General features: G+C 40.5%; 1 protein-coding gene across 1 annotated transcript in view; it reads left to right on the top strand.

The window, feature by feature from the left end:
• Positions 1–15,919: 15,919 nt before the first annotated feature.
• The window catches only part of SNX3 (sorting nexin 3), a 62,185-nt gene continuing 52,176 nt past the window's right edge, over positions 15,920–25,928 (top strand). Inside the window, exon 1 of the mRNA XM_004468417.5 lies at positions 15,920–16,398. Within this exon, the coding sequence (XP_004468474.1) occupies positions 16,237–16,398 (162 nt within the window). The 5' untranslated portion in view covers positions 15,920–16,236. The remainder of the gene's footprint in view (positions 16,399–25,928) is intronic.

Genomic DNA, 25,928 nt, shown 5'->3' with positions numbered 1-25,928 from the left:
ATGCAGCAGTAGAAAACTAACACAATAAACAAATGTCATAATTCAGGGAAAAAAATTGAGGCTTTGAAAAACTAGAGTACTATAGCTTTAAGCTCAAGTTTCTGGTGAGTATCATCATGCATTCCATTACTAAATTGATCTAGAAAGAGCTTTTGGGAAGTGGATATAGTTCAGTGGTTTGAGCGCCTGCTTTCCATGTACAATATCCCAGGTTTGATCCCAGGTACTTCCTTAAAAAAAAGAGAGAGACTTAAGAAAGACTCAGTATCCTCAGCTCACAAACCCAAGCCAAGCACTACTTATGATGCCATTCAAGACCTCATCTTGTGACTTTCCAACCATGCTCTTTCTTTCGAGACAAGCCCATGTCCTTATTGACTCCAGATATTTTACAGCTTACCAAAAATCTGTTGCTGTTCTAAATGCTTTACAAATATTAACTACCAAACCTCATAGCATCTCCATGAGGTAGATACTATAATCATCCCCATTTTGTATGTGAAGAAACAGAGGTGAAGTAACGTGCCTAAGGTTTCTCAGCTGATACGGAATTTGCTCATCTCCTTCAATAAGTTCTGATTAAATAGAATTTATTTGTTCACGGTATTGTCGTCAAGTCAGAAACATTTGTATAAAATATAAAATTCTAACCAGATGTTTATAATATAAAAATGTATCAGGACAGTAATAAGTAAATATCGCTCATGTCAATTATTTCCTTACTTTGTCCTTTTGTGGTGGGAAGTGGATTTTGAGCCAGACATATGTAGACTTACAGTTCTGGCTCCACCACTTAGAGCTGGGCAGCCTTGGGTGAGTCACTAAATCTCTCTGAGCCTCAGTTTCATCATTTTTGTTGTGAGCATTAGAAATAATGTGTGAAAATTGCCTAGCATATTGTTAAGTGTTCAATAAATGGTAGCTCTTGTTATGAATGCTTAATACAGCTCCCTATTCAAATCTTTACTTCAAGACACACATAGAAAATTATATATTTGCATGGCACTGAGACAAATGGAGGAGCTGGAGCCTGGAGCTTATTCATGGCAGTGAGCTGTGTACCCCACTTAATATATAATGGATGGTGCTGGATTGATTTGTTCATTTATTTATTTTAGGAGGTATTGGGAGTTGAACCAGGGACCTCGTATATGCAAAGCAGGTACTCAATACTGAGCTACACCTGCACACTATCTCTCTCTCTCACTCTCTCTCTCTCTATATATATATATATTTTAGAAGATACCAGGGATTGAACCCAGGGCCTTGTACATGGGAAGTAGGTCCTCAGCCACTGAGCCACACCCACTCCCCTGGTACTGGGTATTTTAACGAGAAAGTTTTAGAGGATATAAAGAGTTAAATTTATTTTTAGTTTTTTTCATTTATATTCATCTTAACAAATTACAGAAATAATATAAGGTGGCAAGTTAGAAAATATTTTATTAAAATCCCATTGTGCTCAAATAAGTGTTATTGGAATTAAAGGACATGTTCTTTGCCTTTTAGGAGATTATAAAACCACTGGAAGATATACATACCTGAAAAGAAATCTCAAAAGATAATCAGTTAAATGCTTCTGAAAGAAAATTTTTAAATAGCACAAAAACAGTCTGGCAGTTGCTCAAAAGAGTAAACAGTTACTACATAATCCAGGAATTCCACTCCTAGGTATATACCCAAGAACCCTGGAAAATGTGTCCACACAAGAACTCGTGCACAAGTATTCATAAAGGCATTATTCAGAATAGCCCCAAAGTGGGTCTTTTGCATCTTGACATCCTCTTCTGATCTGGCATCTCTCACAGACTTCTAGTCCGAACAGTGTTCATTTTCTTTCTTTTTTTTTTAAGATTGATTTTTAAAAAAATTTATTTTTCTCCCCTTTGCTGCCACCCACCCCCCCAGTTGTCTGCTCTCTGTGTCCATTTGCTGTGTGTTCTTCTGTGTCTGCTTGTGTCAGCAGCACCCGGAATCTGTGTTTCTTTTTGTTGTGTCATCTTGCTGTGTCAGCTCTCCATGTGTGCAGTGCCATTCCTGGGCAGGCTGCACTTTTTTCGCACTGGGCGGCTCTCCTTACAGGGCTCACTCCTTGCTCGTGGGGTTCCCTTACGTGCCCCTGCGTGGCAGGGCATTCCTTGCTCACATCAGCACTGTGCGTGGGCCAGCTCATCACACGGGTCAGGAGGCCCTGGGTTTGAACCTTGAATGTCCCATGTGGTAGGCAGACACCCTGTCCGTTGGGCCAAATCCACTTCCCAGGGTTCAATTTCTTAATGTAGCACCTTCTCTGGGTCAAACCAGAGAAACAGGGACAAGTTATTTCTCAAGCCCTTTCACTTCTCTACATTATCATTGCTACTATCTTAGTTCTGCTGGAGTTTCTTAGTAAACCCAAAATCAAAGAAGTGACACCCCTTCTGTGGGTTTTCTTGAGGATGTCTCTAGCTTGCCTTTAGATAATGTCCAGAACCATAAAAATGAACTGTAATGCCCTTCGTTATCTAGTTCCTCTGGCCTTAGCACTTGTCATTCTGTCTTTCATTCACGTGGTACTGAACTACATGTAGTGCCATTTTCTTTCTTTCCTCCGGATCCCTTCATATGCTTATCCCTATCTTTGGAATGCACCTCCCACGTAGATCTCACTAGAATCACAGACACTTTGTGAACACTGACTTCAGGTCTCAGTACTAATGTCACTTCCTTCTGGGATCCATTCTTTATTGACCCCCTACACTCCTTAAGACTGGACTATGTGGCTCTTACACTCTACCGACATGGCTTGTTTATTTTATGTCTCTGTGACCAAGTGAAAGATTCTGAAAGCAAAAACTGTATATTGTTTTCCACGTACGCTCCACTCCACCTCCAGGACCTAGCACAGTACCCTAGCTCATTGTAGGTGCTCAGGACGTATTTGTCAAATGAATGGTCAGAAGTGTCCAAAAGTCCTAAGGGGGTCATATCTGTTTAGCCAAAAAGACCACGTGATGCCCTTGGTTTTGGAAGGAGCTGTCCCCATGGCCCTGCCAATCAACCAAATATGTCTGACATTCTTGAGATTCTCTAGATTCTTGCTTCTCAAGGTGTGGCCTGGGAACCAGCAGCATTGCCATCACCTGGACCTTGTTAGAAATGCAAAATCTCAGATCTTATCCTAGGAAAACTCAATCAAAATCTGTTTTTATAAGATCCTTAGGTGATTCGTTTACATACTGATGTTTGAGAAACACTACCCTCTATAACTTTGAAAGTTCTTTACTCAGAAAGCTGGTAACCCATCTTTTTAAGAGTAGGAACGCAGTTGCCTGGCTCCTAATGTCCCTGCCACTAAAGTTCTTTTTATTTTTACCCTAATTCCAGCTTACACTAACCTTACCATGTCTTATGTGGTTGCTCTCCTATCTCAAAAGGAATCCTGTGCCTATTCTTTCAGAAGCTAACGCCAGGGGAGTTTGACCATATGATTAGGAACAGGATCTGCTTATTGTCTTAGCTTATTTTCATGGCAGATGTTAGCTTCACCTTGAAGATTATCTGTTTGGGAAACTGAGATAGCCCCATGTGAACAGCAGGCACCTTTGTACAGAAGTACCACCAAGGGCTCCAGGGCGACTCAGAGAAGACCCTAGTGAGGGGTGGGACTCCAGAAGAACAGGGAGAGCATGCCTCCGCTAAGGAGGCACGTGCCTAGGTTTATTTCTATGCTGTGATGTTACCCTGCCAACGACTGGACCCATTCTAGACATTTAGACATTAACCTAGTTTGTTTGTTTTTTTACTTATTTATTTATCCTTGCCCTCCCTCACCCCACCCTGCTGTTTTTGCTGCCTATGTCCATTTGCTGTGTGATCCCCTGTATCTATTTCTCTTTTTGTCTTCTCATCTTTCTCCTCTAGGATTCACCTGGATTCGATCCTGGGGACCTCTGATGTGGAGAGATACCCTGTCAATTGTGCCACCTGAGTTCCTGGTCTCTGCTGCACTTCACCTTGACTCTGCCCTTTGTCGTTCTTTTGTTACATCATCATCTTGCTGTGTGACTCAGTTGCGTGGGCACTGGCTCACCGCACAGGGACTCGGCCTGCTGCATGGGCACTGGCTTACCATGTGGGCCCTCACATGGGCACTTAACTCGCCACATGGGGCACTCGGCTCGCCATGCAGGCACTCATGTGGGCACTCAGATCACCACATGGGCACTTGGCTCGTCTCATGGGCACCCGCATGGGCACTCGGCTCACTGCACGGGCACTCAGCTCACCACGTGGACACTGGCTCGCCATGCAGGCACACTTTCTATTCTTTTTCACCAGGAGGCCCCAGGGATCAAATCCGGGTCCTCCCATATGGTAGGCAGAGGCTTATCACTTGAGCCACATTTGCTTCCCACATTAATGTAATTGATCTGGGACTCTGGTGACCTTAACATCTGTTAGAAAGCTTTGGGCTGCAGAAACCAAGTGAGTCTTGGGAAACACTGGCCTCTCTATTTATGGGAGGTGGTCCGAGAGATGAACACTGGGAAGAACGGTGGTATACAAACAGCCAGTCTCTTTAACAACTATCTCCTGGAAAGGAAATGAAACAAAACAAAACTCTCTCTCTGCTTTCCAAAGTCCCAGGAAAACTTCCTGTCACTGCCCTCTATCTACCCACTTATATCCATCTTTCTATCCTGCTTGGCCTCCGTTGAAGTTGGAAAAGTAAAATAAGGGGTAAAAAGCTCTGGGAACATAAACATTTAAAAGAAAAGTAAAGGGTGTTAAAAACAGGCAGATGGTAATACTTGGAGAGGTTAGGTTCAAGAAAGTTCAAGTAAGAAAAAGATGGAAAAGGGATTGTCGGATTTAGCAGCAAAGCTTGGCAAGGACAGTTCCAAGGAGCAGGAGAAGCCAGATCAGTACACAGTGAATTGAAGAATGTGAGAGAAGAGAAAACACTGAATGTAGATTATCCATTCAAGAAGTTTGACAACAAAGGGATAACATAGTGGCTTGGGAGAGACATAGAAGGGGGATATAGACTTTTTTTTTCTTTTTAGCTTGGAGGAAATGTTAAACATATTTGTAGAGTGCATTAGGCCATGTCCTCCAAGGTGCAGATGCCAAAGCAGGATTAAATGTGCAAGAAATTTTTAGGGGAACCCTTGTGGGAAAAAATGGGGAGGAAACCAGAACAGGCTGGGAGAGCCATACAAATGGAACATAGGTCTGATCTAGACAGAAGGAGAGGGGGAAGAAAGGAAATTTGGGAAGAAACATCTTAGAATGCAATGCTGTCCGAAGGAAAGTTCAGCAGGCCGATGAGTATCCTCCAGCCAAATTTACCTAGCAGAGGAGTTTCTACTCTCCCAGGAATGGGCCTAATATCCCTGCCATATTCAGCCATTGACCCATATTCAGCCATTGACAAGAAGCAGCCCATGGGAAATGTGATCTCAGAGCCAAGTACCAATTGCAGAGCACAGCAGTTGAGACCATAGTTAATTATGCTTCATATACATAGAGATCAGCAAGGCAAATTTTCAGGACTTCCACGAAGAGTATGGAGAATGATAGACATTCATTAATAGTACAAGTATAGGGCGGCGGACTTGGCCCAGTGGTTAGGGCATCCGTCTACCACATGGGAAGTCTGCAGTTCAAACCCTGGGCCTCCTTGACCCGTGTGGAGCTGGCACATGCGCAGTGCTGATGCACGCCAGGAGTGCCCTGCCACGCAGAGGTGTCCCCCGCATAGGGGAACCCCACGCACAAGGAGTGCGCACTATAAGTAGAGCTGTCCAGCGCGAGAGAAAGTGCAGCCTGCCCAGGAATGGTGCCACACACACGGAGAGCTGACACCACAAGATGATGCAACAAAAAGAGACACAGATTCCTGTGCCGCTGACAACAACAGAAGCGGACAAAGAAAACACAGCAAATAGACACAGAGAACAGACAACTGGGGTGGGGGGGAAGGGAGAGAAATAAATAAATAAATAAATCTTTAAAAAAATAGTACAAGTATAAGAATGTTCTTTATGAATTATTACAAATGTGTGATACTAATACAAGGTGTTAATAATAGGGTGATTTACGAAAAAAATATACCTAATATAAATAATGGACTATAGATAAAACTATTTTAATAAACTTTCATCAATTGTAACAAAGATAACTACTGTTAAAAAATTAGTGCAATTACAAGTGCTGTCATCAGTTGTAACAAATGTTTCATACAAATGCAACGTGTTGATGGTAGGGTGGTGTATGGGAATCCTGTGTTTTATGATAGTTGTTTTGTAAATTCACAACTTCTCTAATGAAAAAAAGAAAACAACAAAGAGTAGGGAGAAGATACAGGAAAAAAGGGATAATTGATTGAGAAGAACTTGAAAAAAATAAGAGGTGATGATTCTAAGGTTGATACAACCAGCTGGGCATGCCCAGTTTACCAATATATAGGAGATACTAAATCACACACACAAAAATAAAATGGAGAATCACATGTGTTTTGGAAGAGACACTTTGTAAATCCTCTTGGAGTGTGGAGTAAGAGCCCTCAAAGTGTAGGTCTAAATCATAAGACAGCCATTAATCTGCCTTCTGAAGTGTGAGAGATGAGTTACCAGCAGGCTTGTTTTGCTGAGTGGGCCATACAAGCAAGGGGCCAGGCTCTTTCTAGCCCTTGCCTCCAGCAGCACTTAGCCTCTTCTCTAACACTGTGAACATATATACTAAGAAAATCAATTTGAAGATGTGTTCAACTCAAGTATTAGCCTCTCAGTGACACCAAACTCTTAGACTGTCCAGGGAACAACCCATGTGCTTATCTGCCTGTGACTGTGGAAGTAGAGAAGTTAGCCTTGGAGAGGAGCAAGATTATCTGATGTGCCACTGGAGCAGATCAGGATGAGCAGTGCCTTTTGTGTGGGGTTGGCAGAGGTTCCCAGCCATTGGGTAAAGTCCCAAAGGACTTCAAAGGGCATTAGCATCATCTCCAATTATATATACAGTCACAGAAATACCCAGAATTTAATAAGAAATACATTCCTCATGCAATTTTAATTATACTACAACAGTCTCAAATCAGTGAGTATAAGATTGTTTAATAAATGGTGTTGGGACAACTAGATTATCAAATGGGGAAAATTTTTAGATCCATACTTCTTACCTTAGGTCAAAATAAATTCCAGAAGGATCAAATTTAAATGTAAAAAAAAATATGGAATTCTAAGTATAGGAAAAATGGAGATTTTTTTTAAATAATAAAGGGGGAGGGGCTTTATAAGTATGATTCAAAACCCAAAGTCACAAAAGAAAAGATTGATAAATATTAACTACATGAAAATTTTAACTGCCCAAGGCAAAAGTTAAACTGGGGGAGATATTTTCAATTTATATCACAACAAAAGATTTATTCCTATAATATTAAATAAGCACAAACATATTGGTAAGAAAAAGAATAATCAACGGAAAAATGGGCAAGGGATTTAAACAAATAGGTCACAAAAGAAGGAATTATGAATGGCTCTTTTATTTTTTTTAAAATTTATTTATTTATTTTCTCCCCTTCCCCTCCTCCTGTGCTGCTGTTTTTGCTGTCTGTGTTGTCTTCTCATTTTCTCTCCACTAGGATTCACCGGGATTTAATCCTGGAGACCTCTGACGCGGAGAGAGGTTCCTTGTCAATTGTACCACCTCAGTTTCTGGTTTCCACTGCACTTCATCTTGACTCTCCTCTTGTCTCTCTTTTGATATGTCATCATCTTGCTGAGTGACTCACTTGCGCGGGGCACTGGCTCACCATGCAGGCACTCACATGGGCACTGGCTTGCTGTGCAGGCATGCTTTCTCTTCTTTTTCACTAGGAGGCCCCAGGGATCAAACCTGGGTCCTCCCATATGGTAGGCTGAAGCTCTATCACTTGAGACACATCCACTTCCCATGAATGGCTCTTAAACGTCTAAAAGCTTGCTCCACCAACCTCATCATAAGGAAAATTTAATTAAGGGTACCATTAATTCAGCCTAGTAAAGATCAAAAAGTTTGATAAACATGGTGTTGGGTGAGACCATGGACAAACAGGAAATTCCTATCTGATGAAAGAAATGTATACTGGTAAAACCTATACAGAATGGAATTTTGCAATGTCCCTCAAAATTGTAAATACTTATATCCTTTGGCCTCTCAAAATCATAAATACACATTCCTCTAGCCCTGTAATACCATTTACAGGAATTTATCCTATAAATATAAATATAAATACCCCCACTTGTGTGAAATGACTGACATAGTCAAGGTGATTCATTGCAGCATTGTAATAGTGAAAGATTGACTCACCTTATGTATTCAATAAGGGACAAGTGAAATAAATTATGGTACATCATATGGAATATTCTGCAGCTGTTTAGATGTGGATCTTCAAGATATATTATTAGGGAAGCAGATTTGGCCTAACGGATAGGGCGTCCGCCTACCACACGGGAGGTCCAAGGTTCAAACCCAGGGCCTCCTGACCCGTGTGATGAGCTGGCCCACGTGCAGTGCTGATGTGCACTAGGAGTGCCCTGCCACACAGGGGTGTCTCCCGCATAGGGGAGCCCCACACACAAGGAGTGTGCCCCGTAAGGAGAGCCGCCCCGCACGAAAAAAAGTGCCGCCTGTGCAGGAATGGTGCTGCACACCCGGAGAGCTGATGCAGCAAGATGACACAACAAAAAGAGACACAGATTCCCGGTGCTGCTGACAAGAACACAAGTGGACACAGAAGAACACATAGCGAATGGACACAGAGAGTAGACAACTGGGGGCGGGGGGTGGTGGTGGGAGGCAGGAAGGGGAAAGAAATAAAAAATAAATCTTAAAAAAAGGATATATTATTAAATGGAAAAAAGTAAGGTATATGCCATTTTTGTTTAACATATATGTGTGTACACACACATATGCTATACATGCAAGGATATTTCTAAAGGATGCAAAGATACACCAGAAACACAGTAACAATGATTGTCTCTAGGGAGGGGAACAAGATTACTGGAAGATAGGGATTGGTGTCAGATTTTTCACTGAGTACCCCTAAGTACATTTTGGCTTTTGAATCATGTAAATATATTATCTTTTTAAAAATTTTTAGTGTTTATAAATTTCCTCAATACCAATATCTCAAGTGTCCAAATCCTCAAAAGTTGGAAGTGACCTGAACCTTCTTATGCTATGATTAGTTTCAAGGGGAAGTGGATGTGGCTCAAGTAACTGACCTCCTGCCTACCACATGGGAGGTCCTGACAGTGAGCTGGCATAACAAGCTGGCACAGCAAGCTGATGTAACAAGATGATGTGACAAAGAAGACACAAAGAGGAAACACAATGAGAGAGACAACAAAGCAGGAAGCAGTGGTTGGCTCAAGCAACTGAGTACCTCTCTCCCACATGTGAGGTCCCAGGTTCAATTCCTGATGCCTCCTAAAAAGATAAGCAGACACAGAGAGCAGAAAGCAAGTGTAAACAATGAGGTGGGGGTGGGGGTAATAAATAAATAAATATTTTTTAAAAATTTTCAAGGACAACTTACTTTGGAAGTAGTCTTCCAGTAGAGAGGAGGGAGATACTGAGCTTCATGTTTCTTCCTTTTTTCTGTACATCATGAAGTGCAGTTACCCACTGAGAGTAAGGGGCGAGGGATTAGAAATGTGAAAAAAGGATAAAGGATTGCTGAGGCCAGTTAAAGGGTCACCTGAAGTTGGACATCATAAATTTGCAAAGCTGCCCATAGGTCTGCGATTTTCTTCAGGATTGCTCAGCAGCTTGGAAGCAGGGGTTAGGGTGGCAATACAGAAATGCTGTGCATTGAAAAAATGGTAGGTCTTCATTAGGTTTGCCACAATTTCAGAATCTGAGGCTTTGGAGGTCCAGCTACTTGATTTTTATAATTTTTCTTAGGGTAATGAGGCTTAGTGGGGAGGGAGTGACAGATTCATCAAACTTACAAGAGACTGGTTGATAAAACAGAATCTGGATTTGCTAATTTAAAATGAAAAATATAAACTAACTGCTACCACCAGGCAACACCTCCTTTTACCTCTAAGAAAGCCTTCATGGGAAATTAAATTTCTATTTACAGACTGTTCAGTGAACCCAGAATAAAGAGGAATGAGTAATCATAATGACCAGAGCCATGAAGGTGTGATAATCTTATGCACTACTAGAGAAACATCTCTCAAGGAGGCCACAGTAATATAGGCATACCGACAAGTTATTTTTCTAGAATTAGGCCACTTAGGAAACATAAAATTGGTTAGTTTCTCTCTAGCACCTTAGTCAGTCCTTAAGACTACATTTTTGTCTTCCCATTCTGACCCATACTTCAATTGCCACCCTCCCTTGAGTTACCAGTATACAGCCTAGTGTATCTCCTTCCACACTTTTTCCCATGTGCATACCAAAAAATACAAATATAAATATACACTTATAGGATTTTGATTGTTTACCCAAATGGGATCACACTGGATAGATTATTTTGTAATTCTCACAAATACCTCAAGAGTATTCCTTTTCTAGTTCAACAAATAAAAATAGAATGTTCCATTTGTTTTAATGATTATATAATTCTCCACAACTTGAATATACTGTAATTCAAACATTTTCTTATTGATGGAAACATCCTGTTTTTGCCACTAAAACAATGCTGCTCTTATATCTTCCTACTGTGGTCTCTCAAAGCAAAAACAGGAATTTGGGGGTCTAAGCATCTTGAATACTTTTAATTTTGATAAATATTATCAAATTATTATTCTTAAAGGTTGTGACAATTCATAATCCCATCATCAAAGTATAAGTGCCTATTGTCCTACATTCTCCCTAGCACTGAGTACTTCTGTTCTTTTGAACTTTTGCCTATCTGATGAGTACAGTATTGCATGTGTTTTAATGTATATTTGTCTCAGTTTCCCCATTTATAAAATGGAGCTAATGGTACGTACTCATAGGGTTTTATTATTTATCTTTCTTTTTTTAAAAAAAGATTTATTTATTTCTCTCCCCTTCTCCCCCCCCCCCCCCGCCCCCACTGGTTGTTTGTTCTCTGTGTCTATTTGCTGTGTCTTCTTTGTCAGCTTCTGTTGTTGTCAGCAGCACGGGAATTAGTGTTTCTTTTTGTTGCGTCACCTTGTGTCAGCTCTCTGTGTGTGCGGCACCATTCCTGGACAGGCTGCACTTTCTTTCGCGTTGGGCGGCTCTCCTTACGGGGCACACTCCTTGCGCGTGGGGCTCCCCTGCGCGTGGGGCTTCTCTACACGGGGGACACCCCTGCGTGGCAGGGCACTCCTTGCGCGCATCAGCACTGCACATGAGCCAGCTCCACATGGGTCAAGGAGGCCCGGAGTTTGAACCGCGGACCTCCCATGTGGTAGACAGACACCCTAACCACTGGGCCAAGTCCGCTGCCCCTCATACGGTTTTATGGAGAATTTGATAAGTTAATTAATTGAAAAGTACTTAGAACAGTACCTGTTCATATTCTTTGTCCATTTTTCAATTGGGTTGTGTTTTTCTTGTCAATTTATGGGAGTAGGAATAATAGAATTTTACTATTAGATGTGTTTCACATATATAGTTTCACAATCTTTTTTTATTATAGTCTTTTGCTATATAATTTTTATTAAAAATTTATGTATGTTAACTTTTTTTCTCTAAAGCTACTGCTTCCCATATTGTTTAGAGAGCTCTCCCCTACTTTAAGGTCATACAACTTTTCTCCTAAATTTTCTCTGAGTATTTTCATTTTTTTAAAGATTTATTTATTTTTAAATTTCTCTCTCCTTGCCCCCCTCCAGTGTCTGCTCTCTGCATCCGTTCACTGTGTGTTCTTCTGTGTCTGCTTGTATTCTTGTCAGCGGCACCAGGAATCTGTGTCTCTTTTTGTTGTGTCATCTTGCTGCATCAGCTCTCCATGTGTGTAGCACCACTCCTGAGCAGGCTGCACTTTTTACATGCGAGGCCACTCTCCTTATGCAGCGCACTCCTTGTGCGTGGGGCTCCCCTACGCAGGGGAACACCCCTGTGTGGCAGGGCACTCCTTGCGTGCATCAGCAAAGCTCATTACATAGGTCAGGAGGCCCTGGGTTTGAATCCTGGACCTCCCATGTGGTAGGCAGACACTCTATCAGTTGAGCCAAATCTGTTTCCCATGAATATTTTCATTTTTTAAAAACAAATCAATTTTATTGGTACATATTAATAAAGCATACAATTCATCCAAAATGTACAATCAATGGTATTTGGTATAATCACATAGTTGTGCACTTATCACTTTAGTCATTTATTAGAGCATTTTCATTATTTCAATAATAAAACTAATAAACAAAAAACAAACAAGCAAACAAACAAATTCTTCACCCTCAATCTCTCTATGCTGCCCCTGGTGTACATAGCTGCTATTTCTGGTTATTCTTGCATATTTATTTATTTAGCAGTTTTATTGAGATATATGCACATACCACATGATCTATCCAAAGTGTATAATCAATGGCTTTTAATATAATCACGATGTGTGTATTCATCACCATAAAAATTTTAGAACAATTTCATTACTCCAAAAAGAAAAACTCCATACTCCTTAGCAGTCCTTCCCCAGCCCTACATAACCACTAATCTAATTTCATCTTTATAAATTGATTTATATTTATATTTAATATAAACGGAATCATACAATATATAGTCCTTTGTATCTGGTTTCTTTTACTTGGCATAATTTTTTTTTTTTTGGTCTGATATTAATATCTTGTAGTATTAACATACTCTTATTCAGTTTCAAAGAAAAACAGTCTTATATATGCAATTTTACCCATATTCATTATTTTGCATGTGGTTTTACTATGCTATACAGCCAAAATGAAACACTTGTTTACAGTGGCTTTATAGTAAGTTTAATATTTGTTAAAGCAACTCCCTCTTTTTTTTTCACTTTTATAATCTTCCTAGCTATTCTCCAACATAGGAATTAAAAAAAAAAATCTTGTCCAAAACCACCCACCCACCCAAGGAGGGGGGCAAAGACAAATCCAACCACATTGGGATTCTGTTTATAATTGCATTTAATAATTAATTTTGGGTGGATTGACATTTTTCTATAAAGTACTACCATCCCAGAACATGGACTCTATTTGGTTAGGGTTTTTTTTTTTTAATTTTTAAGATTTATGTTTAAAAAATTTATTACCTCTCTCGTTTTTTTTTTTCCCATTTGCTGTGTGCTCTCTGTGTCTGCTAATCTAAGAAGCATGAGGAACCAAACCTGGGACCTCCCATGTGGGAGAGAGGTGCTCAGTCACTTGAGCCATCTCAGCTCCCTGCTTTGTTGTATCTCTCATTGTCCTTCCTCTTTGTGTCTCCTTGTTTAGTCAGCTCGCCATGCCTGCCCATTGTACCAGCTCACTGTCCTGCTCATCTTCTCCAGGAGGCACTGGGAACTGAACGCTGGACTGCCCATGTGGTAGGTAGGAGCCTAATCACTTGAACCACATCTGCTTCCCTATTTGATTAGGTTTAACAAAATTTCATCATTTTGTCCCTATAGGTCAAAATGTGTTTTCCTTGTTGAATTTATTCCTAGGTATTCTTTACTTTTGGTTGCTTTTTCAAATAGGGTATTTCCTCCATTTCCATTCTGACATTGCCTAGACAAAGGAAAGATATTACATTGTTTTCTTGTATCTAGCCACCAAATTCTCTTATTAGTTCTAATGGTTTATTCTTCTTGGAATTTTCTAGGAATACAATAAAATCTTCCGAAAATAAAGACAATTTTTATTTCTTACGTTTATTCCAGGAAGCTCTTCAACTGTGCGCTATCTTTTGTAGCCATTTTCCCAATTTGGGGAATTAGAATTGCTGCCTAACACCTCCAAGAAGTGATACAGAAGTTTTTGATGAGACTATCCTAGAATTGCTCTATTCTGGTGTCACAGATGAGAACACAACATAGTGGTTCCTGGTGCCTTAGCGCTTACTTAGCTCAATTCAAAAAGTCCTTTATACAGAGAGTGCTTGAGGTTCCCTGCTACTAGTCAAGAGACAGGTTCTGCAGGGAATCCTGTCTGGGAATACTTATCCTCATATCACCCTTACTTTTTGAGGATTTTTTTTTTTTTTGACTCTTACCAGTAGAGGAAATAACTTGGACTTTGGAAACTCCTAGGCTCCCATTTTGATTCTATCTACCCTAAACCTTTATAATGATTATTCCATTTTATTGTCATTATTTCAACTTAAATCTATAGAACAATGTCAAAAAATAACTGTCACAAAGACATACCATCTTGTTCATTATTTAATGGGTATGGCTCAGAGATGACTTTTCTGACCACTCCACTTCATGAGTTTGTCTCACTCACTCACATTATCCTCATAGCACCAACATACCAATATACCATAGCAGGTATTTATTGTTTGTTATCTGTTTCCCAAACTAGACTATACACTTGATGAGATCAGAGGATTCCAAAGTCTTACTCCCTGTATCTCCCTAGTACCTACAGTGAGAACACCTAGGCCTTCAATAAATATTTGTTGAATGAATGAGAGTTTTCTGTAAACTAATTTACAACGTGTTTAAGTAATTTCTTTCTATTCCAACTTTTAAGTATATTAGGAATGGTTTCTATTTATCTTCTGGAAAATCAGTTTAGGGGGATGGGTCAGATTATTTAAAGTGAATGGAGTTACTTAAGTTCAACATATTAAAAAACGCAGAAGTAGTTTTGGGACTACAACATCAAGGGGTAGAAATTTATTCTTCTACCATCCCTTTTACAAAAGTTTTACTACATGCAATAATATTCAAAAATCTGCATTTGCTGTTGACCCTTACAGAGGCTACGGCTCCCCCCAAAATCTACTTAATTTAGTCTTTTGTTTTTTAACTCTTACAATAATGAAGTTGGGCGATGATGGATTCCTCTAGTTTCCTGGCCCAGATGTAGGTGTGGGCTCCTCCAGGTAGAAAGCGCTGTTCTGGGCTTGGGGTACTATCTTTATTAAGCTATTACTTACTCCTACCTTTCATAATGTTGTAGAGGGGCCCCAGCTATTTGCTCTTCTGATTGGTTATTCCAGCCATCAGTTCCCCAGGGGGCCAATGGTGAGGCTCCTTGAGGATAGTCTGGGCTTTCCCTTGACCAAAAATGAGATCTTGTTCCCTTATCTTCCAAATGGGGTTCTCTTGGGGTCCTTCAAGCAGTCTTCTCAGTAGCAGTCTTTCCCTCAAGGGGTTTCCAGGTAGGGTTCTGTGGCCATGTGTTTCGCTGGCACGTTTTTCTGCCGGGTCTTAGACTCCTTTTCTACTTTCCTAAACTAACCTGCCTCAATAGCATAACTGAGTTCCATTTCAAGTGCTGTAGAGATGCGTTTACCTTTTTTTTTTTTTTACTTGCTGGAACTTTGTGTGAAATGAGGAGTAAAAGGTCACCCAGATCTAGAGTAGTCAAAGCAGGTTTCCGCCTGTCTACAATTCTTTTGTTGCAGATGGCCAAAGACAGGTCGACCTTACCACCCTAAATTTTATCAAGGCAGACATGGGTATGGTGAAACTCGCCGGTTTGTGTCAAATCATTATTTGAGGCATTAAAGGTTATCTACAAAGGCATTTTCAGTAATTCTTTGGTAAGACGGAGACCAGATCCGCAGTTAGCTCAAAGCAGTTTTGTTTCGAGTTGCAGCCAAACCTTCCTATTTTGCCGTCAAAGTTTTCTCCCGCAGCTTCCAATGCCACAAAAGCCGTTTCCGGCTTCCTGTCCGTCGCTAAAGGCAGCGGCCAATGCAGAAAGAGAGCGCCCGCCCTAGGGCCTCTCGGCCTCTCAGCTCCTCAGCCGCTGCTGGGCTGGGCGGCGCTCTCGCCCGGTGCATTGTGGACATTGTAGTCTGGCCGGAAGCTGATCGCTATTACGGGTCCCGTGACCCCGCCTACCTTAATACCCCACCGCTCAGTCCCCATCCCCTGCCTCCACTGGGCCTCCAGGGTCCGTGGCGCGTCGGAGCGAGTCAGCTGTTTCTCCCCCGGCCAAAGAGGCGGAAGCCGGAGGGGTGCGGGGAGGGGCTTCGCGCGCGGGGTGAGCGAGCGCCCTACGTGCTCGTTCTCCTCGCGTCGGCTGCGCGCGAGCCCGGTGTTCCAGCGGCGGGCGGCTGCGGCGGAGGTGGGACACGAAGGGGGCGGAGGGAGTCCGCGGCGGCCGCGGCAGCTGCAACAGCGAAATGGCGGAGACCGTGGCGGACACCCGGCGGCTGATTACCAAGCCGCAGAACCTGAATGATGCCTACGGGCCGCCCAGCAACTTCCTAGAGATCGATGTGAGCAACCCGCAGACGGTGGGGGTCGGCCGGGGCCGCTTCACCACCTACGAAATCAGGGTCAAGGTGAGGCCGTCTTTCCTTGCTCCCGAGAGCCCCCTCCCGCCGGTGTGGTCGCTCCTAACCCACCCAGGAGCGGATCCCCCAGGCAGCCTCGGCCGCCCAGGCCCAGAGCCGGTTGGCAGACTCGGCGGGGCAGCCCTGTCTATGGGCGGGGGTCGTGGGCCAGGACCGCCCTTCGTGGGGGTTTGTATGAGGCTGCAAGGGTGATCCCGGCGCTGGCACTTGGAGAAAGTGCCCGAAGAAGAGGGAGTGGATTGAGCGCAGCTGGCCCCTCAAGCCGCTGATCTGGGAATGACATTTAGGTTGTAATGGAGTAGATCTTTCGAGAACACAGCAGCCCTTCGCCGGGAAGTGAGACGTGACTGAGGGTTTGCGCAAAGTTGAAGTCTTCCCGGTTTTCTTTTCCTTGAGACACTTTTCCCAGAGGTGGCCAAACCAAAGCTGCTTGCTCCAGGCTCCGTTTGAACCACCAGAATAACCTAGGTTTTTACGCCTCCTAACAACTTAAAGGGAGTTGACACAAGCCTGACAAATTTGGTAGGGCTGAGCCAGGCGTAAACGGTGATTGAAAATGGTTTAGCTGTTGAGCAGGGCCTTAGCATTCTGGGCCACCCTCGTGCCATAGGTTTGGGTGGGGCGTGTTGCCTACCTCACAATCCAAAACTACAACTGCTTTAAGAAAAGCCTATTCATTTAGGGATTTTGCTTTCTAATTTCAAGATTTGCACTTCACTGAATGAAGGAATCAGCTGAAGTAGAAACACACACTTATAATTTCATAACTAGTATTTGTTGGCAATAAGTAATTCAGATGATTTGAAAGATGCTAATTGAGAATAGTGCTTCACTTTCACTCTTTAGCTCAGGATTAAAGAATTTGCCCATGTATAGCAGTAAGTATTTTAAAAAATTAATGACATAAAACTAATCCAGCTGTTAAAGACGGCAACAACAAATTACCTCATTAACAATTAAGCATAATAGGATTTTGGATTTAAAGTAACCAAAATTTACATATCAATTTACTATTAACATTTAAGTGGGGTATTTTCTCATTAACTTAAGCAGATTGTTAAAAAAACAAATTACTTGTAGTTTGTGTTGCTAAAAAAAAATTTCATCATGAAGCCTTAGTTTAAGATATGAAGCTAATGTTACAAGCCACCCTGTGTCCATATAAATGTGTAAAATTTGAGGGATCAGCAGTTTTGTTTTAGTGAAACTGAAAAATCCAGGCAACAGCATACCTAGTGAGTGTGTTTTTACATAAGCCTAGTGAAAAAATTAGTTTTCTGTTTTTTTTTTTTAAATTTTTGGGATAATTTGGATTGTAAACCTTTATGTATGTATAGTTCATTAAAAAGCACTTCCTCTTTTGCCTTTTTCCCTGCTTTTTTTTTTCCCTTGTGCTAAAACAGAACTTGGTATTCCTGTTTCTAAACTTCCATAGCTAGTACTTCCTGTCACACAATTGAATCTGAATCTCCTGCCTATACTTCCTTCATTTAATAACTGTGTCTTGCTGAGTGTATTACATTAAATGAATTCTGGTACAAAAATGTGATTCTTTTTTTATACATCTGATACCTTGTTACCAAATAGTTGATATGACACTTAACAGTAAATTGTGTTTTTAATGCTATCATTTGCATTTTAAAGAAAATAATCCTTTTTAAGAGTGATAATGGGTTAGGGAATTAACAAATTATACACCTATACTGGTTTGTGTTTTTATATAAACCAGGTTGTTGTGTGTTAGTGGTTGTTACAATCATAAATGCAGATGCCCTCTAAGAAAATAGAATTAAATTCCTAATGCTTATGAGATGCTGTTGGGCTTTCTCTTAGTATGTAATATGCTAATATCAAACTCAGGACCCATGTAGACATTTAAATATTTCAGCAGCATATGATTTTTGAGAGTGATTAGTCATGAATTAAGGTGAGATGAATAGGTTAATCATTTTGTAATTTTATGTATTACTGCCTTCCTAATCTGTCGCTCTTCTCCCTCCTGCCTGCCTTTACTTTTGAATTGGTCATGTGGAAAATCCTTATATATTTCAGAGTTTGGGTCCTTAAACTATTTTATAGTTATTCTCTAATTCTGGTCCTGAGAAAAATGTTCAATTTTGTAGCATCTGATTGAAATTACTCTAATTCACAGAATAATTTTATCTGGATGGTGGCACTTTAGAATGCAAGTTTTTCAATCTCCATTTATCTCTTTGGTTTGAGGATAGTTTTTAAGACTATTAGGATCACTTGATTAGTATCTCTGGGCTTTTGAAAATAATTGGCATAGTATTAATGTTTTTAAAAATTGTTCTAATGGGTGGATACAGCACAGAGTACCATAAATGATTAAAGGTTTAGGAAAGCTCAGGGTCTAGAATTATTTTTGCATATTAAAGAGAAGGCTGAAGGGGAAGTTCAGTCTCTGTTTATGAAGTTTGTGCTATAATGTAACTTTCAATTCCAAGAGATTTTAAATGAATTAAGATCTGCTTTTGTACATGGAGGCAACTATTTGAAACAGGAGTGGAGTTCAGGATCTTGAGCTCTCACATGGCCCTGGGTTCAAATAGAAGATTTATCACTCTCTAGCGGGGTATGGTGTACAAAATCTAAGCTCCGTTTTCACTCTGTAAAATAGGTATGCTAACAATAGTACCTATCTCATAGGACTAAATGAGATATACCTTTTTTTGGCATTAATTCACAGTTTACTAAAATTGTCAATATTTCCTTATCAAGAACTACTTGGCATGGATTTATACCTTCATTGAGGCAGGTGCAATGTGAAAAGAAGCCATCTTGTTTAGTAATTAACTAAATAGCCCTTTAAAGTTGAGGTATATTAAAACATGAAGCTAAATAGCAAAGTTGGCTGATAAAAATTTTGGCAAGGAAGGTGCCCAGTAAAAGCATTTTGGCAGTGTTTGCCATTCTGAACCTCTAAAGGTGATTTTTCTCTGGGTCAGTACTCTGTTCTTAATTGGGAGTTATTTATATCTAGATTTGAAGCTGAGAAATAATTATAGGATTTTATAAACACATATTATTAAAGGATCAAAAAGAATACTGTAAAGAATTAAGCATTTTGATGCCAAAGGGCATCTGCAGAATCTCTTTATGTAGCCCCATCAGTTGGCCACAAGATGTCCTGATGTCCATGTCTGCTGCCAGCTACAACTGACTTTGCCAGGAACTCCATCAGAGAGGGGCATATTAATGAGCAGTGAGGATTCTGCTCTTACCTGTAACCATCTCTTAAGATGGGATGGGTATAGGGCTGGGGTAGGGTGGAGTGGAAGGGTGGCGGTGGCAATTCAAAAGTCCCCCTGTTATTTGGATTATGAGGAACTCTAATTTGTTCATTTTAACAGATTTGAGAACTGTTTTAGTTTTCTAGTTGCTAAAACAATACCATACAATGGTGTTTTAGTTTCCTTGGCTGCCCAAGCAAATACAATGCAGTGGGTTTGCTTAAACAATGGGAATTTATTAGCTCATGGTTTTGAGGCTAAGAGATTCAAATCAAGGTATCATCAAGGCAGTGCTTTGATTCCAAAGACTGGCATTCAGGGACTGGCTTTTGGCAATCCTTGGTGCCTCTGTTACATGGCAATGCACATGGTGGCTTCTCCTGGCCTCTCTTCTCTTCTGGTTCCATTGACTTGAAGCTTCTTGGTTCTGTGGCTTTCCCTCATTCTGTTCTTTCTTTTTACTTTTAAAGGACTCCAGTAACAGGATTAAGACCTATCCTGATTAGGTTGGGCCACACCTTAACTGATGTAACCTCATCAAAAGGTCCCACTTACAATGGATTTGCACTCACAGGAATTAAGTTTAAGAACATGTTTGTCTACAGTACATACAGGTCCAAACCACCATAATTGGGCTGGCTTAAACAACAGGAATTTATTGACCCATAGCTTTGAGGCTAGGAGAAGTAAAAATAGAGGCGTTAGCAAGGCGATGCTTTCTCCCAGGAGACAGCAGCATTCTGGGACTGGCTGCTGGTGATCCTTGTTCCTTGATTTTTCTGTCACATGGCAGTACACATGGTGGGGTTTTCTCCTTTCTCTTCCAGATTCCATTATTTTCCAGCCTGTCAATTTTCTCTCCTGTCCAATTTCCTTTGCTTATAAGAACTTCAGCCATATTGGATTAAGGGCCATCTTCATTCATGTGGGGACACCTTAATAATATCTTTCAAAGGTCAATTTACAAATGGGATCTGAATGTGCCTTTTGTGGGGGACTTGATTCAGTCCCCAGTAGGAATCTAGGCATAAAAGGTTGTCTCTCATTCAAAATAAGTTATCTTACAAGTTATCTAATTAGTGTCAGAGCCAAGATTGGATTTGAAGTGTTCTGGTCTTGGTCCAGAATTGCTTCACAGCTGCAGCTAAGTTAATTAAAACCAGTACATTAAACGTGTTATCTACAGCCGAGTCTTGGGGTACTGTATTAGCCAGGGTTCTCTAGGGAAACAGAATCAACAAGAGATATCTGTAAATAGTATGTGATTTTATGAGTGTCTCTCACACAGCCATGGGAGTGCACAAGTCCAGGTTCTGCAGGCAGGCTGCAACCAGGGGCTCCAATGACAGTGAAAATTCTTTGGAAGAGGTAAAGATGAGCTCATTCAGTGCTGGAATCACTTCCCCTTTTAAGGCATTCAACTTATTGGATAAAGCATCACTCATTGCTGATGGCAATCTCCCTGTTGATGTAATTGTAATCAGCTATCTATGATATACCACTGCAGTAAAGTCAGTGGTGACTGAAGTCCATAAATGTCCCTGTATTAAAGTTAGCCCAGTGCTTGCTTGACCAAACCACTGGGCACAATTACCTGGCTGAGTTGACATATTAGCCTAACCATCACAGGTACCCGTAAGTGTCTGAACCCTTTGAGGAAAGCTCAGTGTTGGCACCCTTGAGACTTGGAAGTTGATTCTTCTGTAATCTTCAATAGGTAAGATACACCCAGGAAAAATAACAACTGAAAAAGCTTATTACTTTGATGTGTTATGAAATGACCTGAAGAAAAAGTGTTACACTTAGCTAGTGATGCTTATAAAAGGTGAGCTTTTTGTTGTGTATATTAAAGCTAGAAAAGTGTGCAAGGCATTGTGCTAGGTCCTTTGACACGCACATACATGCACATATGTTTCATTGGGTCCTTGAGATAACCTAGCAAAGGAGATAATATTCCTGTTTTGCGGATGAAGAAGTTGAGATCCCTTTTGAGCCTCATCTTTTTTTTTTTTTTTTTTTTTTAAAGATTTTATTTATTTAATTCCCCTCCCCTCCCCCGGTTGTCTTTTTTTTCCGTGTCTTTTTTTGCTGCGTCTTGTTTCTTTGTCCGCTTCTGTTGTCGTCAGCTGCACGGGAAGTGTGGGTGGCGCCATTCCTCCGCAGGCTGCTCCCTCCTTCGCGCTGGGCGGCTCTCCTTATGGGTGCACTCCTTGCGCGTGGGGCTCCCCTACGCGGGGGACACTCCTATGTGGCTCGGCACTCCTTGCGCGCATCAGCACTACGCGTGTGAGCCTCATCTTTTGTTACTTCCTCGTTCTCATTTTAGACTCTGTTCCTACTGAACTATTTGTACCTCCCAATTATATCCAAGCCATTATACACACTACCTGCTCGACTCAGAACAGCCTTCCTTTACCAGCCTCAAGTAGCTACCACTGCTTGTCCTACATACTTAGCCTTAATGTCACCTCTTTAGAGATTTTGCTGATCCCTTGAATCTAAACTGGATTTCCTTTCTGTGTGCTCTTGTTAGCCCTGTTAGAGCACTTTGCACTCATGATTGATTTATTGTGTCTTGTAGTTCCTATATCTTCCTCTCTGAATTCCTTGAGATCAGGGGCTGTCAGAATCATCCTTGTGCCTCAACACTCCTGGACACAAAGACACTTCAGAATGAATGAAGTTTAGGAAAGTTAAGTAACCTGTCTAAGGTCACAACTATTAAATTGCAGAACTGGGATTTGAATCTAGATTCTCTGTTCTTCAAAATCTATATTTTCTTCCACCTTCACTGAACATTCAAATCACTTGGGAAGCTTTTGAAACCATCAAGAGATTACTTACTAACTGGGTTGTGATGAAGCTTAGGCAGTGCTAGTTTAAAAAGCACCAGGGGAGTGGATGTAGCTCAGTGGTTGAGTGCCTCCTTCCTATGTGCAAGGTCCTGGGTTCCAAAAAAAACCATGCCAGCAGGGGTACTTTACTAATAGGCAACAAGGATAATCAGTATATACACGATGCTGACGGTCTCACTGAGGAATTGACAGGCAGCAAAGAAGTGTGAGAAAAATATATGGAGCCACAATTGTTGATAGCCTTAATGGGTTAAAAAAAAAAAAAAGATTTGACAGCAGAGAAGAAACAGTGACATTTGTCAAAGAGAGAAAATTCTTTTTTTTTTTTTTTTTTTTGTAGGGAGGCAAGCAGTTTCATGGCTGAAAGCATGCCAGTCTATAGCTTTTTGGGAAGAAGGGGAGGCAGGGCTACATTCAGCCAAGACACATCTTTTTTGCCCTTTCACACACCATCCACATCTGTATCCCTGTATAATTGTGAAAATAAACCAGATGTCATAAAAAGATCAAATATATATCCATTTTAAAAAGAAATCTTTGTATTTTGTAAATATTGCCATTCTAAAGCCTTAAAGTGGAATGTGTAAAAGTGCTTAACTTAGCTCTCCTGGTGATCCCATGTAATAGAGTTTTTCTTTGTGGGTTTTCTTTACCTTCTCACCCTCATAAATGTACATATAGAAAAAAGTAGTTATTATTACATACTATGATGTTTGTACCATATCATGCTATGCTTCCATCTAAGCAGAGCCAGCAATTTGTGAAACATCAGGTAAGATAGATGGTGTCGAAGAAAAGCAATACTATAATCTTGGTACTGCTGTTTACTGATTTGATTCCTTAGATAAATAGACTTAAAGCTTCCAGCCAAAGTTCTAATACTTTCAAGAAATATTTAACTTAGAACCTAGGACATTGGACATGATAGTAAAATTTGATGTATGCTGTAGCTTGCCAGAAAGATGCTATCAATTAGTAAACAGTTTGGGCTGTTCTAACAGAGACCTCAAAAATAAAGAAAAGAAGTTTTATTTTGTATTGTTTTTCATATGTAAAAAGTCTTGGGAGCAGTCTAGGGCAGGTATGGTGACTTTATTAGCAGATTACAACATCATAGCAACATAGGCACATTCCTGCCTTTGAACACTACCCAGAAGTTGTCTTTATCATTTCCATTCCTGCCCTGTTATCTGAAGGAAGCTGGGAAATTTAGTCTGTCTGGGCAGTCATATCATGAAGAACAGACATTGGGCAACTAAAAGGCAGCTAATACGCTTTGCTCCAAGTCTCAAGCAAGTGATTGGGTTTGACCGTTGTAGTATATGGCTGTAGCAACACTGATAATCTCTCTTTTATTCTTTCTTCTTTTTGCTGATGACAGAAATTTCAAAGTTTAGAGTAAACTTCATTTGATTTGCATGAAATAGAATGGAGGTCTTAGAAATTTGGACAGTCTTAAGTGTGGATTAATTCCTGAGAACTTATTTTGATAAATGAAAAAAGAGGAGAGCATGAAGACATAATGTATCTGAAAGGGGTATACCATGGGGTTGAGATGGGGTTAGAGGTACCTAAATTAAATGGAAACTTTTTTTGCCTTCAGTGGTTGTTTAAAACCAAGCAGTTTTATTTAGGACCAGTTTTGTAGCTGTTGACATTGGATGATGGGGTATGTGGTTGGTACCACCAAAATAAATGAGATCGGTGTTTCTGAACAGAGAATCATAGGCGGTCTTCACAGAATTTTTGTAAAATTGCTCTGTCTAAGCACTCTTGGAGTGGTTGCTTTCTAATTCTTTGGTCTCAAAACTTTAACTTATCACTGATATAGTACCTGGTGTGCATGGTTTTCCTAAAATTATTTCAGCACCTGCCAGTTATGGTTTCATTTCCCCCCGGCTTCTTTGTTCTGTAGTAAATTTGGGAATTCTAATCCATATAGAAGGACAAGGAATCTCCAAGTTCCCTTGCTTGCATTTAGTTCTCAGTATCTCACCCCTCCCTTGCTTTGATGTTACTGGATACCTTCCTTTAGCTGAAAACAGAGGTACATAAAAGTCTTGTTTCATAAGCATATGTACATGTTTAAATTTATACTCAGAGAATCCCTCAAACCATATAACCAAGGATGTTCTTATGACACTAATGGATCTAGAACAGGAGTCACCAAGTTGTAGACTATCAGTTTTTGTAAGTAAAGTTTATCTGAAGCCAGCCTCCCCCATTTGTTAACATAGTATCTTTTTTAAGAAAGATTTATTTTATTTATTTATTTCTCCCCACCCCCTCATTGTTTACACTCGCTGTGTCTGTTAGTCTTCTTTTATTTTTTTAGGAGGCATGGGGAACTGAACCTGGGACCTCGAATGGGAGGGAAGCACCTAATCGTTGTCACCTCTGTTCCCTGCTTCTGTTGTATTTCTCATTATGCTTTTTCTTTTTGTGTCTCTTGTTGCATCATCTTGTTGTATCAGCTTGCCACACCAGGAGGTACCAGGAACCGAAACACGGACCTCCCATGTGGTAGGCAGAAGCTCAATCACTTGAGCCATATCCGCCTCCAACATAGTGTCTTTTTGCAGTTGAATAGTGTGACAACCTAAAATATTTACTATTCCAGTAACATATATACAATCTAAAATTCCCCCCTTTAACCACATTCAAATATATAATTCAGTTATATTAATTACATTTAAAAAGTTGTGCTACCCTCACTATCCATTATTAAAACTTTTCCATCACTCTAAACAGAAACTCTATACCAATTAAGCATTACTTCTCCATTCCCTACCCGTACCCAAGCCCCTATTCTAGTTTCAAACTATGAATTTGCTTATTCTAATTGTCATATGGTGAGATCATACAATATTTGTAATTTTGTGTCTGACTTATTTTCAGTCAGTCCATGTTGTAGTATGTATCAGAACTTTGTTCATTTTTACAGTTGAATAATATTCCATTGTACGGGTATACCAAATTTTGTTCATCCATTCATCAGCTGATGGACACCTGGGTTTCCATCTTTTGGCCATTGTGAATAAAGCTGCTATGAACATCACTGTGCAAATGTCTGAGTCCCTGCTTTCGTTCTTTTGGATATATACCTAGAAGTGGGATTGCCAGGTCATATGGTAATTCTTATTTAACTTTCTGAGGATCCACCAACTATTATCCACAACACCTGCACCATTTTGCATTCATACCAACAATGAACGAGTGTTCCTATTTCTCCGACACTTGCTATTTTCTGTTTTTGGTGTTTTTTTTAAATAGTACTCATTCTATTGGGTGTGAAGTGGTATCATGGGGTTTTGATTTTCATTTCCCTATAGCTAATGATGTTGAGCCTCTTTTGGTATATTTTTTCGCCATTTGTATATCTTCTTTGGAAAAATGTCTATTCAATCTC

The sequence above is a fragment of the Dasypus novemcinctus genome, chromosome 11 (assembly GCF_030445035.2).
Source record: "Dasypus novemcinctus isolate mDasNov1 chromosome 11, mDasNov1.1.hap2, whole genome shotgun sequence".
Classification (NCBI taxonomy): domain Eukaryota; kingdom Metazoa; phylum Chordata; class Mammalia; order Cingulata; family Dasypodidae; genus Dasypus; species Dasypus novemcinctus.
The sequence above is the reverse complement of the archived record's forward strand: the minus strand, read 5'-3'. Positions and strand labels throughout refer to the sequence as shown.